The sequence below is a fragment of the Athene noctua genome, chromosome 1 (assembly GCF_965140245.1).
Source record: "Athene noctua chromosome 1, bAthNoc1.hap1.1, whole genome shotgun sequence".
NCBI lineage: Eukaryota > Metazoa > Chordata > Aves > Strigiformes > Strigidae > Athene > Athene noctua.
This window is the reverse complement of record NC_134037.1, coordinates 97,817,517-97,832,427: the sequence shown is the minus strand read 5'-3', so window position 1 is coordinate 97,832,427 and position 14,911 is coordinate 97,817,517. Positions and strand designations below refer to the sequence as shown.

The 14,911-nt window shown below is 39.5% G+C and overlaps 1 protein-coding gene across 1 annotated transcript in view; it reads right to left on the bottom strand.

Moving 5' to 3' along the window:
- PLB1 (phospholipase B1) overlaps window positions 1-14,911 on the bottom strand; it is an 81,868-nt gene that overhangs the window by 50,723 nt on the left and 16,234 nt on the right. Inside the window, exons 13-21 of the mRNA XM_074897062.1 lie at window positions 14,447-14,551; window positions 12,830-12,922; window positions 6,715-6,783; window positions 5,823-5,903; window positions 4,330-4,396; window positions 3,555-3,613; window positions 2,410-2,483; window positions 1,035-1,078; window positions 94-202 (exon numbers count right to left, since the gene is read on the bottom strand). Coding sequence (XP_074753163.1) covers window positions 94-202; window positions 1,035-1,078; window positions 2,410-2,483; window positions 3,555-3,613; window positions 4,330-4,396; window positions 5,823-5,903; window positions 6,715-6,783; window positions 12,830-12,922; window positions 14,447-14,551 — 701 coding nt within the window. The remainder of the gene's footprint in view (window positions 1-93; window positions 203-1,034; window positions 1,079-2,409; window positions 2,484-3,554; window positions 3,614-4,329; window positions 4,397-5,822; window positions 5,904-6,714; window positions 6,784-12,829; window positions 12,923-14,446; window positions 14,552-14,911) is intronic.

The following is a 14,911-nucleotide window of genomic DNA, read 5'->3' as shown; positions in this document are numbered from 1 at the left end:
TGGACTCCTGACAAAATCCAGGGTTTGGGCCATTTTTAGCTAGAACTGAGTTTTAAAGAAAAATCAACTTTCTATTAAAAGTTTTCCTCTTACTCTGCAAGATCTCCTGCAACGGCTTGGTTGAGTGCAGCATTATCTGTAGTTTCTTTTCCAGTGCCAATGGAATACCCTATCAGGGATGGGTTGAACTCACGAAGTATGTCTGCAGAAAAAGACAGCACCCTGAAATGTTGCTTACTGCAGCAGGTAACAAGTGAGGTTATAAAGATTGGACCTTAGTAAAAGACTGTTAAAAAGCTTTAAGAGATACCTATCAAAAATTTAATCTTTAAGTATAATAAATGTGGAGATTAATCACCACACAATGATTTCCTTGCCTTCAAGATATCTGAATTTCATGAATTCAGATATCTCATGACTTAACACAATCTTGGCTCACAACACCATTTTGCCTGGTAAGTGAGGGTGAGTAACCCTATGATCAGTCAGGAGACTCTCATGCCGTCATACTCTAACTGCAGATGAATTGGAATCAAATCCTTTAGCCTGATCTCCCCAGATGTATTAACCCCAAAGACCCAAGATTCCCTTCTAGATCTTAGGTTACAAAGCAGCCTTACAAACACCCAGATCTAAAATGCCCTGACCTCTAAAAGCATATAAAATCTGATCTTGTAACATGATTCTGCTCCTGCCTAAAACAACTTTCCCATACAGTCAAAATAGTTTCTTTAGGCTATGATGTAAGATCATTGCTTCATCTGTCCCCAACGCATTTTGGACAGAACTATAACCAACAGAAGAATACTGAAACAACCAAGCCCCCAGGAATTACAAAATACAGTTAAGTCATGCACAGCAAATTACAGTCTGGTTGTTATGCAACTTTTACTCAGCACTGGACACTGAATACAAAGGGATTGGTTCTGTCATGTTACAATTTGTAAACCTTTCTTCATGTCTGCTTTTATAATAACAGCTGTGCCAATAAACAGCTCCAGATATTTATCAAGTATACGGAAAAAGTCACTTACTTGCTAGTGTCGTGACTGTGCTTATGTTTTCATTTCCTCCAACACTGTTAAAAAGAAAGAACAACAACAAAAAAATGTTCCAAGATACGATGGACTTGGTAAGGCAGTGGACTAAGTAAGAGAGCTCCCCCTTATGGGGCTTCTATCCATGCACACAGCACATTCTCTGGTGGTTGTACTAAGTCAAAGCAAGCCCTTCGTGTGCATACCAACGGGGTCACAAAATCAGAGACTCTGTCATAATCATAATAATCATATTAAAAGCCCTGTACACTAGATGCCCTTTCAGTTTTCTCATGTGTTTTGGAATATGTTCAAACGTAGCTGAAAGAAATGAGAATTTTTAAAAGCTGCCATCTTTGCTATTGTTGCTCCTATTAAAATATTTATTACTTCCATTTTCAGTTAACAAATCTTTTGTATCCATAACAACAAGTTCTAAAAGCATATATTTCAGAGTGATAAGTATATTAAATACCTTTCACCCCCCATTTCACTCAACTGGAAGAATACTACTAGGCTGGTAAAATTCACCATATGTCTGTGTGCTCTTTACTCTCCTTCATGCTGTAGAAAATGCTAGTATATTTTTTCCCAAAAAATTGCAGTAGATTATTACTAAAGATCAAAATATAAAAAGTTGGATTTAGAACACCTCTGTAGTATCCATTTAATTCTTACCCACTTGAACTGCAGTGGCTCAGGTGGGTAGGAAATGATAAACAGAAAATCAGCCTGACAGGTTAGGTGTTAAATCATACAGTTGCAGAATAACAAGTGAACGTGATTGCCTTTCTTCAGAGTGGCTTTTTGACCTGTCTAATAAAATGCTGCATATGTAAAAGTCTGTACTCACTCATAATTCATAAACTGTTCTTCATGATGTAAGCAATACTGGGAAAGGGTCAAGGAAATCCTTCATACCGCGTATGAAACAGCAGCAGCAAAAAAGATCCCGTTTTGACTTTTTGTAGATTGCTAATCTTAAACGAGGTAAATGGGTGACATGGGCGACAGAGGGGAAGAGCAGGCAGGATATAGAAATGGCAGGGCCAGAAATGCAGAATGCACAAGTGGTGCAATGGCACTGGGATCTAGAAGTCCCCTTAGCAATAGCTACAACCGTGAGAGGAGAAGAGACCATCTTAACAAGGACCCTGTTTCATCTGCATGTCCAGGCCTATTCCAGCTACTGTACATTGTGCTCTAGATAGCCACTACTTTGAATATTTTATTTATAATGAGTAATAGCACAACCATGTGGCTCAAAGGAAAACAAATCCACAAGCCTCCATTTGCTATAAAAACAACTATACATATTAAAACCCAAGAAAATTGATTCCCTTCCACTGTGGGGAAAATTCCTGGGACTCACCTCCAAGAAACACCTCGGTATTGAGTCAGAACATCCAGAACATTATGGGGTTTGGATGATGCCCCATTACCTGCCTGGAAGTAGAAGAGGAGAGGAGTTCACCTTCAGAAAATAAGAATTTCTACAGTAATTAGTTCTCTAACTGATCTTAGAGAAAATAATTAAAGAGTATATTAATGAAGCAAGCTACGTTGTCTTCCCCAAATATCACAGATCCTTGTTTTCAAGAGGATCAAGGGCTGAGGGTATTTTAACTCTGCTCCAGTGCTTTACCTTCTTCTATCAACTTCTTGATTAGATCAAGTGGGGAAAAATTGGTTGAGAATGTTCAAATATTCATATAATTCTAAATTTACATAAGGAATAAATAACATCGCAATGGTTCTGAATGAATAATTTATAGTGTTCCTCACATTAAAAAGTGGCACGGTGATTTTACAGCTTCCCTCCCCCAGTTTCCTCAAGAAAGGAGACTACAAGGATTTAATGTTGTAATTAGCACAGAACACATAAGAAACATGAATTAAGATATAAGCAGTGAAGCAGTTGTCACTGATTGCAGAATCACAGCCAGTCTAGGGGTAACGAGTTTACATATTTCCAGGAATAGTGTTAAAACTCTCAAGAAAAGTTACACTTGACATACCTGATGATCTATTGCAATTTTACTCAAATATTTAGTTAGTGTAAGTGGACATGACTTTATAGGCCTTGGTATTATCATATACATCTATACACAATTATCTGCAGAATTTTTTCTATTTATGCTGCTTACTATAATAACTTTGAAGGCCAATACCTCACAAATTGCCTAGAATCAGTAAAGAAAAGCAATCATTGTGAGACCACTCTAGCAGGCTGGTTTTCTTGCTGCCCGATCAAATCTTGCAGCTCTTCTCTTTGTAGCACTCCTGTGGATGTTAAATGGGAACTGTACACTCAGATTAGACTCATAATCTGATTGCCAGTCAGTCAAGGTGGAGTATGGAAAAGAACATGTGAAAAATGTGTATGGTTCAATAGGGTGTAACTGTATGTATTCTATTTCTAGGGTTAAAAATTCAGACATGCTTTTTTCATTACTTGGTTTAACAAGTATGGCTATGCTTTAACAATTAACTGGCTATCCAGTGATCTTTACTTACTGTGAGTGAATCTCCCAGGGCACCAATCACCTGAATATCTGCTGGTTTTAAATTATGAACTAATAAATAAAAAAATAAAGGTAGTGTAAGGGAGAGAGGATATAAAACTTAAATTGTGATGATTATCCAAAATTTTCCTTAGAATAAGCATAAAGCATTGCAAAGACAGTATTTTAATATTCATGACAGCATCATCTCAGAATGAGAGACACAGACAGTTATCAAATCAGAAATTATTCTTGGTGCCATAGCTGGGCATTAGCTACAGCAACAAGGGAGGCAGTAAGATTTCAGTCTTGCATCTGTGCTTATTCAAATTCCTTTTAACCCGTGGAAGCAACTGAAAAGCAGGCACAGCTCTAGTGCCAGCACAGGGTAGAAATCTGGGGACCACCACAGCTTCTGAGGGAAGACAAAACCCACCCGGGGGCAGAATTTCATGTGGCTTTTTGCACCCAAGACTGCACTGACAAGAGCCCCTACTCCATACATATACAGTTTTCCCACCCCAGCAACTGAAGTACCCGACTACCTCCTGTCTTTTCCACTGTCACTTCTTTGTACATGGAACGTGCAGTTGCATAAGCTTTCACCATCCTTGAGGGAAAACTTGTATCTTGTTATACAACTACTTACGTTGTTCCAAAAAGAATCTTAAAAGCCACAGTCAATAGAGTGCACTACTTCATATAAAAGCATACCTTCCTAACTAAACCCAGTTCCTGTTCTATCATCAAATGAAGTAGCTCTACAATACGATTGCATAGGACTGTACCTGAAACCGGAACTGTATCAGAGGGACCCCGGTCAAAACAAGGAATATTTGTTCCATAACTCTTCTCCTGCAAAGACAGAGAGGGCAAGACTTTACATCAGACTCACTACACTCTGGTTGTGATAAACCATTTCTGCCTCAGAGCACTGGATTAATGAATTTCCTGTCTTCAGGCCATGCCTACAACTGCCCTTTGAAGGCAGACACAAGCTCAGACTGCTCAGAAGTCACATGGCCATATTAGTGCAGCACAGCTCTTGCCTACCAGTGGGGCCAGTTATTTCAGTTTCTGTGCCGTGCTGCATTCAGCTATACAACATTTTGTGCACCCATACTCTGAGCTAGGTGAGCTCACATCTTTTTGTGAGAAACTGAACATCCCTAGAATAATATCCCAGCAAGAAATCATATCTTTGTCAGCAGGCCATGAGCTTGACTTCTCCACATGCAACTCTCTACGTGTAGCCAGGGATTTGCCCTCTTGGCTCCTTGGGGTTGCAGCCTACTGACACAAACATCCCCAAGGTCTACTGTTAGTGAAGGCTGACCATCTGTATACCAGAGCACACCATTGCACAAGACCCAAGGACATGTGCTTGCTCCAAATCTCTTTACAGAACTCCTTAAGGAGCCTAACTTGTCTAAGGAAAAGATACTTGTGTGTCTTGTCCCATTGCTCCATTTTGGTTTTTTAATTTAAAAAAACCCACATAACACAGTGTTGCTTCTTGCCTCCTACACCACAGCTACTACCAAAAATCAGAGTGGTAGGGACTTGCCCCATGCAGAGGTCTAAACACCCTGAATAACTAACAAAACAGATGGCATTATATTAAAATAAGAGGAGAAATGTATATTACTATTCCAATGACATACAGGCCATTTTGAGTGCAGATGTGGTCTAGACACTCTGTTCTGGGGCATGAAAATGAGCATTATCACCTCCCTCTGTAGCTGCTTGGGAACACCAAGTTCTGTTCAGAATCAGAATACCATGATTAAAAAAAAAAAAACCAACCACGGCTGTTTATCTCTGCACATCTAATCTGCAACTATCTCACAAAAAATAAAAATGAAAAATCCATTGTCCTTCAGTTTTACCATGGCATAAATGAAATTAAATCAGACTCACACAGTGGTGTCGTACTGATCTGATCTAGTTTCTTCCATGGTAGGACTAAATGGTCCTATTTTCACTATCCTCTTATCCCAGGGAAATTAACATTGTTATCCAGATGTTTTACAAAGGTTCTTAACAGTGAAGGCAAGACTTACTTTAGGCTGTCTGAACACACCTACCTTAAATCACACTCCATAAAATCCACCAAGGAGAAAATGTGCTATTAAGCATCTGACTATTTAGTCAAGCATGGACAACTTCGTATTTAGCTTTCCCAGGTAGCACTGTTTAATTAGGTTGCAACACACTCTCACCCACCTGCCCCACTCCCTGAATACACTCTGTCTATATGATGCAAACAGTCCTACTATACCTGAGATGTTTCTTTGGTGTTTGATGTCTCCAGGGAAGATGAGTAGTTACTATTTCTATATGTGAACAAATATGGATTTTCCTGCAGAGTGAAGAGAGTATGCTTAACAATGCTCGTGGAAACAGAGACAGCTGATGTTAAAGACTTCTGGCTCGATTTTCCAAGAGAAGAAAATCTTTACAGTATTAATTTTGGGATGAATATTGCACTAGTGAAGTAAACCTGGTTAGACTTGAAAATTAAGCCCTGGTATGCTCTAGGCACAGCACCACCTCTTGCCTTAAACCTAACATCAAACAAAACACAGAATTCAATTTCTTTGATGCTTTAATTGCTGTTCAGTGAAGCTTTTGGATGCCAGTAATATTTTATCACTATCAAATTATTGAAGTCAGAGCTTAAATGCAAAAACATTCAAGAACCTGTTCTTTGAACCTGAGATGCTCAGACCCTGAAGATACTACTGGGGTATTGACAGCTCTAGGGACTAAAATAGTTAAACCTGGCAGCAGACAGAGTCAAATGACAGAAAAATTATATAAGATACATAGATTAATTTTTATTGCTGACACAGATTTTAATACTGATAATGAACCCCTGATAGCCACAATTCATACATTCAGATTACCTAGTTATATTCTGAATAAAAGAATATCTGATACAGTAAGATGATTTAACTAAATTGTGTCAAAAGTTCTTGTTTTCAGAGTTTCATCTTTAGAAAATAAAGAGTCTGTGTCAATGAACTTTAAGAACACTGAATTTTTAACAGTGCAATATATTGGGCAAGTACACATTCCCAAGAACTTAAGAAAACAACAACAGTATTTGAAAACTTGGAAATTCTGCAAAGAGTAAATAAAATCTCACAGTAATATGGAAACGCTTTTACCTGAGATGGACACTGAACCTGAAGCATTTTTGTGACACCATAAGGCTGCTTCTGTCCAACTGGCTCTATCTGGAAAGGGAGAGAACAGATAAATTGTATACATGCTGTGTGGGGAAGGGAGAGCAGCAGCAACTCAAAGGCTCTAGTGCCTGGAGTTTTCCATCAGGTCCATATATATATTTAAAAACTTGTTTTGCTTATGATAAATATTTATCTATGTATGACATACCACATGTATACCTACAAAAGCAAGGAACAAGGCCTCTCATATGATCAGACTGTCATTCCACCATCGTTAAAACAACCATCCACACATTAACTCTAGGAATGTCGACCCTGTAAGTGTTTTTCCCACAAGGCACTGATCTTATACCACAGTATTCTACTGCTTGCAGTCAAGTTGCTATTTATCAGCTCAGCCACAGTAACTGTAGACATGCTCTAGAAGCGCATAGCCTAAACCATCCTCATGATTAGTTTTCCCCCCTTTATGGTTATGAAGTTTAAACTTAACTGCAATTTGCAAGCCAGTTTTACTTCCCAGATGGTCTGGGTATGAGAAAGCAAAGGGTGGGTTGCCACAGCTCAGCTGCCAGGTAACAACTCCTTGCGCAGCCTGTCCATCCTCCCAGGCCTCATCTACCACATTTTTTGTCTTCTCCCAGGCTGTGAAACTCTTGAGCAAGTCACACTTGGAAGTTCATGGTTTACAGTTTTCATATAAAAGTATAAAGAAACATATAAGCTTTTGTGTGGGAGGAAAAGCAACTTTGAGTGCGTCGAAACTGAAGTAAAATTGGTGTTACTGAAACTCCTTGGAAAATGCAGTTTTGACTCAGATTGTACACTGAAGGCTTGGGTAAATCCACATCACTTTACCTCAGAAGCGGAAAATACAAAATCCCTAATATAAACAGAAACCTAAAAATCTTTCATTTTGGTAATACATTCAGTTGCATTAACTCCTTCTGTCTTACGAACTCTAACTTTATGTAGTCCCTCTGCTGAAAATTCATTTTTCAGCAAAGTCAGAAACATGAAATACAACGCATTAAGGTCACACACCAATCCTCTGGTGGCTGTAGCCTGTGCAACTAAAAGCTTGCTAATTTATCCCACCTTCCAGAACTGTTTCCTCATCTGCATTTTCACACATGTTAGACAACATCAAAAAGGTGCCCTCCAACTCCGCATACATTCTTTATAATTGCTTGATAATACTTGTATTTGTTGGCCACCTTCTAACAAGATAGAGAGTGGATTGTTGTTAATGAAAAAATCATGGAATGATTCAAAACCCAATACTGACAGCACAAAGTGGTAAATACCACAAAGAATCACTTCACCTGTTCAGGCACCTTGCTGGGTGCTAATTAAATTGCAATCACAGCCAAAAGAGTTTGCCACGGATTTAGATTCCTCAGTGAATGTCTGCTCAGCTTGCACCAGCAGCAGCAGCTGCCAGAAGCAGCAGACTACAAAAGAAACAGGATTGAAGGGGCTGGAAAACACAACAATAACAGGCTTGACGTCACTGATGCATTCTAAACCTAGGAATGTTATATTCTATTTTGGTTGTTCCATCAATGAAAATAATGGGAAAATTTAGAGAAATAGAGGCTTACAGAGCTGATATTTTTTTGAAAGAAGCATTTGAAGAAACAGAGTCACTGCTTTTTTTGAGAGGAATAAAAGGAATGCCCTGAAACGTGCAAAAATAATGAAACTCAGAGAAAAGATACATTGGAAGCTGGTACTCTCCCATCCTCCTAGGGCAAAACAAAGTTTTATTTAATGACATTCTTAAAACAAAATATTCTTCTTCCATCACAGAATCATCCCACAGAACATGGGACAACAGTGGTATTTCTTGGTTAGGAATGCATTTCAAACAAGTATTAGACACTTTTATGTTGTTGGGTGATGAGAACGAGTTTTGCCAGGAGGAAATTCATTCCAGACAGTTCAGGGACGCTGTTCTCCCAGTAAACACCGACAACTCCCATGCATCAGAAGTGCAAGGTCCTGGTCAGGAAATTGGGCACCAAGTCAGCACTGCGGTCAGTCAAAACCTCCCCTGAATTCCAGCGTATCTGTCATGCAGGCTGGCTACGTGCTGGCCTGCTCTGGTACTGCAGCAGCCACTGTAAACACAGAAGAGAGGCAGAGGCAGCCTCCTGCAGTGCTGTTCCCATTCAGGTTCTTGCCTGGTTTCAGTTTCTCTCATAGTTGCAGGGTAGGGTTTTTTGTGGTCTTTTCTGTTACACAAGAGAATGCCAAACACGAGAGCAAGAGATTCTTGTCTAAGTTCTTTACACACGTGAAAGGAGCTTTGTCCCCAGATAATATTTTCAGAGGTAAAATTGTAGGCATTTGCCAAAATTAATCAATCAGTCTCTCTGTGGTAAACATCAAAGCTGTCCAAGTAAACAATCAACCTCTCTCAGCTTTTCCTAGCTACCCAATGTAATTTAGCTGACTGATGTGCTCAGCATATGAACCACATTGCTCCTAGATAGCTAGAAATGTTTTGGTAAAATATCCAGCCATGCCTAGGACAAGTTCTTAGCACCTGCTAGCTCAGCTGCTTCTCAAACAGCCTGAAGTGCAGTCCTACTGCCAACTGCCACTAGATTGTCAAGGTTTTGCCCTTTGGCCAATAAGCAGGTAATCATTCCAAGAAAGAGGCTGGTACCAAGCCTCTAAACAAGGTAAAGGCAACCTGGCAGGCAACAGTAGGAGAGAAACTCTCTGAATGCTGTTCTGTAGCACCACCTCATTCTGCTGTGTTTGCTGCTCCACAACTCATGATCTTGATTTCCTATCAGTTCCCAATACTGCATTGTGGGTTGGTTTGTTTCTTTTTTGAAGCAGGTAGCATAAACTATTAACTGGACCTTTACCAGGTGAGGACACCTGCCAGTGCTTTTTATGCTGAAAGCATCTTTATTACCCTCTGGTTTTACATCATGGGAGAATACCATCACAAGCCAACAAGGAACCTACCCAGAGAGATGCCTTTCTGATGATTGCATCTATACTAACAAAGTTCCACTAAATCAAAGAGGAGGCACAAAAACGGGAGGAAAGGAGTTAAGACGGGAATACTACTATTCCTGTAGTCACCCTTCAAACCAGTAGCAGGATACGGGTTTTGCCATGTTTTTCTCTCCTGCCAGATCACCTAGGCTGTCCCCTCACACTGAGGGAGAACTCTTAAATAAAGCAGACTTGGTATTTGCCTTCTTTATGACAATTCTCTGGTTCTGGTGGCTCCCCAGCATGCTCACTGCCTGAGTCTGGGCAATTGGCCCTAATGCAGCCATCCTTAAAAGTACCACTTCATTTTGCTTTTAGTTTTTCACCTCTGCTGTTTCCACAAAATGCTCTTAGCAGTTAAAGTGAGAAGAATAGAGTAATATACCAAAGAATGGGATGCTCAAGAAGAGAGCCAAGGAGAACAAATCAAGTCTGTGCAGAAAAGGGTTAGGGACAGAAAAATGAAGCAGAGGGAAGAGCAAGGGTCTTCTGTTAGCAGAAGCTGCAAATAAAAAAAAAAATCATCTAAAGGGACAAAAGGAATTTGTTGCAAGTGTAAGAATTTGAGAGGACAGGAAAGAAATCAGTGCTGAGTTGACTGAGTATGTCTGCATGATTTATTAAACTTCAGGAGGTAAGCCCTGTCCCTCTCCCCTTATACAGAGCCTGCATTTGGAGAACGCAATATACCTGTTTCACACTGGGAATGATGCCATCACAACTACTTGCAAGGAATATTCAAGTTGCCTACTATTGGATTCTGCAGAAATTGAAATCTAAGGAGCTGGACAGTAAGAGGCCATAGGAAAAAAAAAAAAAAAAAAAAGAGCTACACTCTAGACTGGGAAAAAAAATGAAAGTGAAGCCCATTAGAAGCACATGAACTCTTCTAATTGCCAAATCTGATAAAAGAAAAGGATATTACTCAAAGCTGCAGATCAGTTTCCCACTGATAAGCCCTAGAAAACAAGTTTGTTCAGGCTGATCTATTGCCACAGTTAGGTGTATCTCAGAATCCAACGGCTTTAGTTTCAGTTGGCCTCAAACAATTCCTTCTGGAAAGGCATAAAATGGGCTGGCACTGTGGTCCCTCTCCAATCAGAAGCATTAATTTTCTGCACTAGCTGAAAACATATTCAGCATTACATTTTGAAAATTTGCTGATGGAAAAATCCACACTAAGCAGATGTAAAGGGCCACTTTTCACAGCAAACTGGATGTTCATACTTTGCATGGCTTGCTCCCAACTAGCTTCAATATTTATAATGATTAGTATCTGAGGAGGATATGCCACTGCTTTCTAGTGTCTTACCGATCATGTTTAGGTGATGGTGATTGTGTGATTTAGGTAAAGATCTCCAACACTGATGGGGACACTGAGACATGGGCTGTTAAAGTAACTCATTCAGCTTCTTTACAGAGATCTGCTAGAAACAGAGAGACTGTTCGGTTCAGACTTCAGGAATCTGACTTTCAGTGTTTGCTTTGCTCATTTGTCTAATGACAGTAATTGCGTAGTGGGACTAAGGCAAAACAATGATAAAGAAGCCAATGTGTATCTTATTATGGCATCTATTTTATGATTGAAGAACTGAGGTAGGAACTTTGACATCATGATAAGGAATGTCACAGATAACAACAGAGGAGATAACTGAATGCAGCTTGGTTGTTCCAAGGTTAGAGCTTCAGCAACTGATCAATTTTTAACTCTTTGGCTCCTACTAACTAAAGTCCTACTAACTTTAACTAAAAGATAACATCTTTTATTAAAATGACTGTATGATTTTTCTAGCCATATCATCTGGCTGAATAAAAGCCTCTTCCTGCAAATCCTGCTTCTTTAAATTATCAAGGCTACAACAGCATTACTACTGCCAAAATTAGCATAAAGGGAAACAAGAACATGCCAATCTGCTTGGATTTATTTTTAAACGTGGTTAAAGGCAGTTGCATTAGACATTTCTTCCTTCATGCTTAGGATAATTTGGACACACACAGGAATAGTAGGTGCTCTCAAATGAAAATCTTATTAACACGTGGACTGCAAAACAAGCAAAAAAGTTTTTTCTCTTTAATTGGTCATTGCAGATTCTTTTTAATTAAAAAAAGCATGTGTATAAGAAGGTTATTAGTAAAAAAAAAGCAGAAAATTTTGAAAGTTGCTAAATCAGAAGGAACAGTAAAATCAACATCTTAGCCAAAAACACTGATATCAGGGCATATCCAAATATAATGCACTAAGCAGTAACATCCTACTTTGCTCTGGTGAGTCCAAAACCACATGCCTGCTTTTTTGTCTCATTCATATTGAAAAGCAGCTCCCATTTCTTCACTTGCCCCCATCATCAATTTAAAAATGCAAACCCCTCCAGCTGTACATGCATCCACTCAGTCACACAAATGCTGCGTCAGCAGCTCAAGTCTGAAGAAGGAAACAGCCTCCTGCAGAATTGGTCATCAAGTTCAAGGTCAAGCGGGTCTTTTAGACACCCTCTTCCACCCATTAGAAGGCACAATTTGTTGTCTTTCCTCAGCTGGGTAGGACATCAAACTCCTGAGGGAGTAACAGGAGCTCCTCAAGGCTGTTTATCAGCTCTTACTGTGAGCAACAGCAGTAGAAGGATGATGATTAAGGAGGAGATAACATTATGAGGCTCACTAGTAAAGAGGGGGGATGAATACAGAACAGAGTAATCAGAAGAGTATAATCGCTATAATCTCAGGTTAGAATGAGGCTCATTTGTCACTTTGCCACACTGTCACAGACCTAGCAAAAGGAGGGTCTGTCACAGCTCATTTACTCCCTGAGACTTCCCCAAGTGGCTACTTTGGAAACATTTCTAAAAAGCTCTTGACATAAGTAGCAGCCACAGAACAGCAAGAGATTTGTCTTGGGAATGTAGGACATTTAGCATTATTTGAGTGCAGTCTCTCTGCATGGTGGAGGATAGCAGTCATGGGATGTTTCTTTCCTATAGTCTTCCTTCCCCCACCTCCTCACTACTCAAAGCCTGGTTAGTGTGGTTACCAGGCATCTGTACTTAGTCCAGTAAGCAACATTGTCTGTGGTACTCACCATGTTGTTCCAGAGGCCCACAGCCATGAGAGTATATTCTTCTTCCAGAGTTTCCACTTGTGTCTTTGATGTGGTAACGAAACCATCCCTGCTCTGAAAGAGAAAGCATTTCAACCCTGAGAAAACACTTAAAGAATATGGAAAGATAAGATATTCAGCCTCAAAAGGTCTTCATCTGTAAAATAATATTCATATCCAAAAGAATATCAATTTCTGGTACTCTCATTAAGCCACTTGTTGCTGATCTCAGTTACTGCTGGTGCATCAAGACAGAACAGATGCTGTTCTTGTGATTGCTGTACCTGCCACCGTAAGGGACTGCACATCAACAGGACAAGAAGACCAGAGCAACAGCAAAGCATGATCACAATAATGACATACCAGAGATCAGGAAGACTCAGAGATGTGATCACACAAATGATTTGGAATAAACAACACTTCCTCTAGCTAAAACTTACATGCACTTAAAAGTGGAAGCATGCAGAATTTGTCTTAAGAGATCATGCTTATTTATACATAAATAAGAACTGTTGGAATAGTTTGGAAGATTATACATGGTGGCCTGCAGGTGTACCACAAATCAGAAAAAAAAAAGAATCCACCTGTGACTTAAGATGGCATTTAAGGCAATAACAGAGCAATTTACTAAGAGAAAAAGCAATGCCGTGAAAGTTAAGTCTGCCATTTGCATATGGACCAGCCATCAACAAAACAAGCCTGACATAAGATGACCCAGCAGCAAAAGAAGATTTTTCAACATAGCAGACACCAACCTTCCTGGAAGACAAATTTCTTCTCCCAGTTCAATCTGTTCTGATACTGAGCTAAAGGGAGCAATGGAATTCCCAGAAATTCAAGGAGCTATTTTGATGCCCAGGAACCAGACCATGACTCACCACCACCTGTTTTACAAATAACCACCTAATGTTACATGTTGGATTTTGATACCTTGCTCTGAGTGAACCATTATCTAGGAAGTAATATTTTCCCTTTCATTGCCAGGTCTCAGACAACCTTGACCTTTGAACTTCCCCTTAAAGATCACTTACAACAAAATCATGTCTGACATCCCAGGCAACCCTATCTACATACATTCTCCGCTGGCTATACCAAATACAAAATCTGGACAAAATTCATTCACAGGTTCCCAGACTGCATTAATCTCATTGCAAGGAGCTAAGTATACTTTCCAACAGTTTACAAGACCTTTATTATTTTCCCCCCGACCCATTTTTAAATGCTTCTTGTTATCCACTTTTTTTACTTTTGTTGCTAAACACACATGAGCATACTCAGGGATAAATATGCTGATGACTGCAAAGATATGGAAAAATTAGCAGCACTGACAATTGCCAGACATTCATGACAGAGGTGCTGTGACTTGATTTCTCCACGAACATTGCATTCAGATAACAGAGGGTCTCCGACTGATGCTGTGGGAAGCAAAAGCTCCACTCTCAGGACCTCAGTGTTTGTTCCTGGTGTGTTCTGCATATGTCTGACTACCCTTGTTTTCTAGCATTACACATAGCCTAGACAGGCAAGAGCCAGCTGAATATTGCACTCAATCTCAACAGATACCATCCAGAAAGAATGGAGCAACTCGAGTATACTCACTCGTCTGAGCAGCAGATTTCTTTCTTGGAGCGAAGGCTGAGGAACGACAGTGAAGTCATCCTTTTGATTAAACCTCTCAGACTCCATCAGTTTTTCCCAAGCATCCTGAATAGACAACCATTTAATCAGATGAGTATTATCAGGTAAAGAGTGTAATAATATATGTGCAATTCGTCAGGGTTTAAAGTGAACTAAGATTATTCCCATCCCTAATAAACTGCAATAATAAAATTCTGTAATCCAGAACAAGGACAGTAATTTAATGTTATCTTCTTACACAATAACTGTAAGCTCCTTGTAGTTATAAGAAAGCTACACTGATTTACTGTAATTTACTCTTTGAAAGAGCAGCAATCTTAAGGCAGCAATGAAAAGTCAGTGCTTATTGCCTCCCTGTCATTTTAAAAATGAATTCTAGCACAACTGTCTTTGCTTAAAAGAAAGTTTCCCTCTTTTAAGTCATGT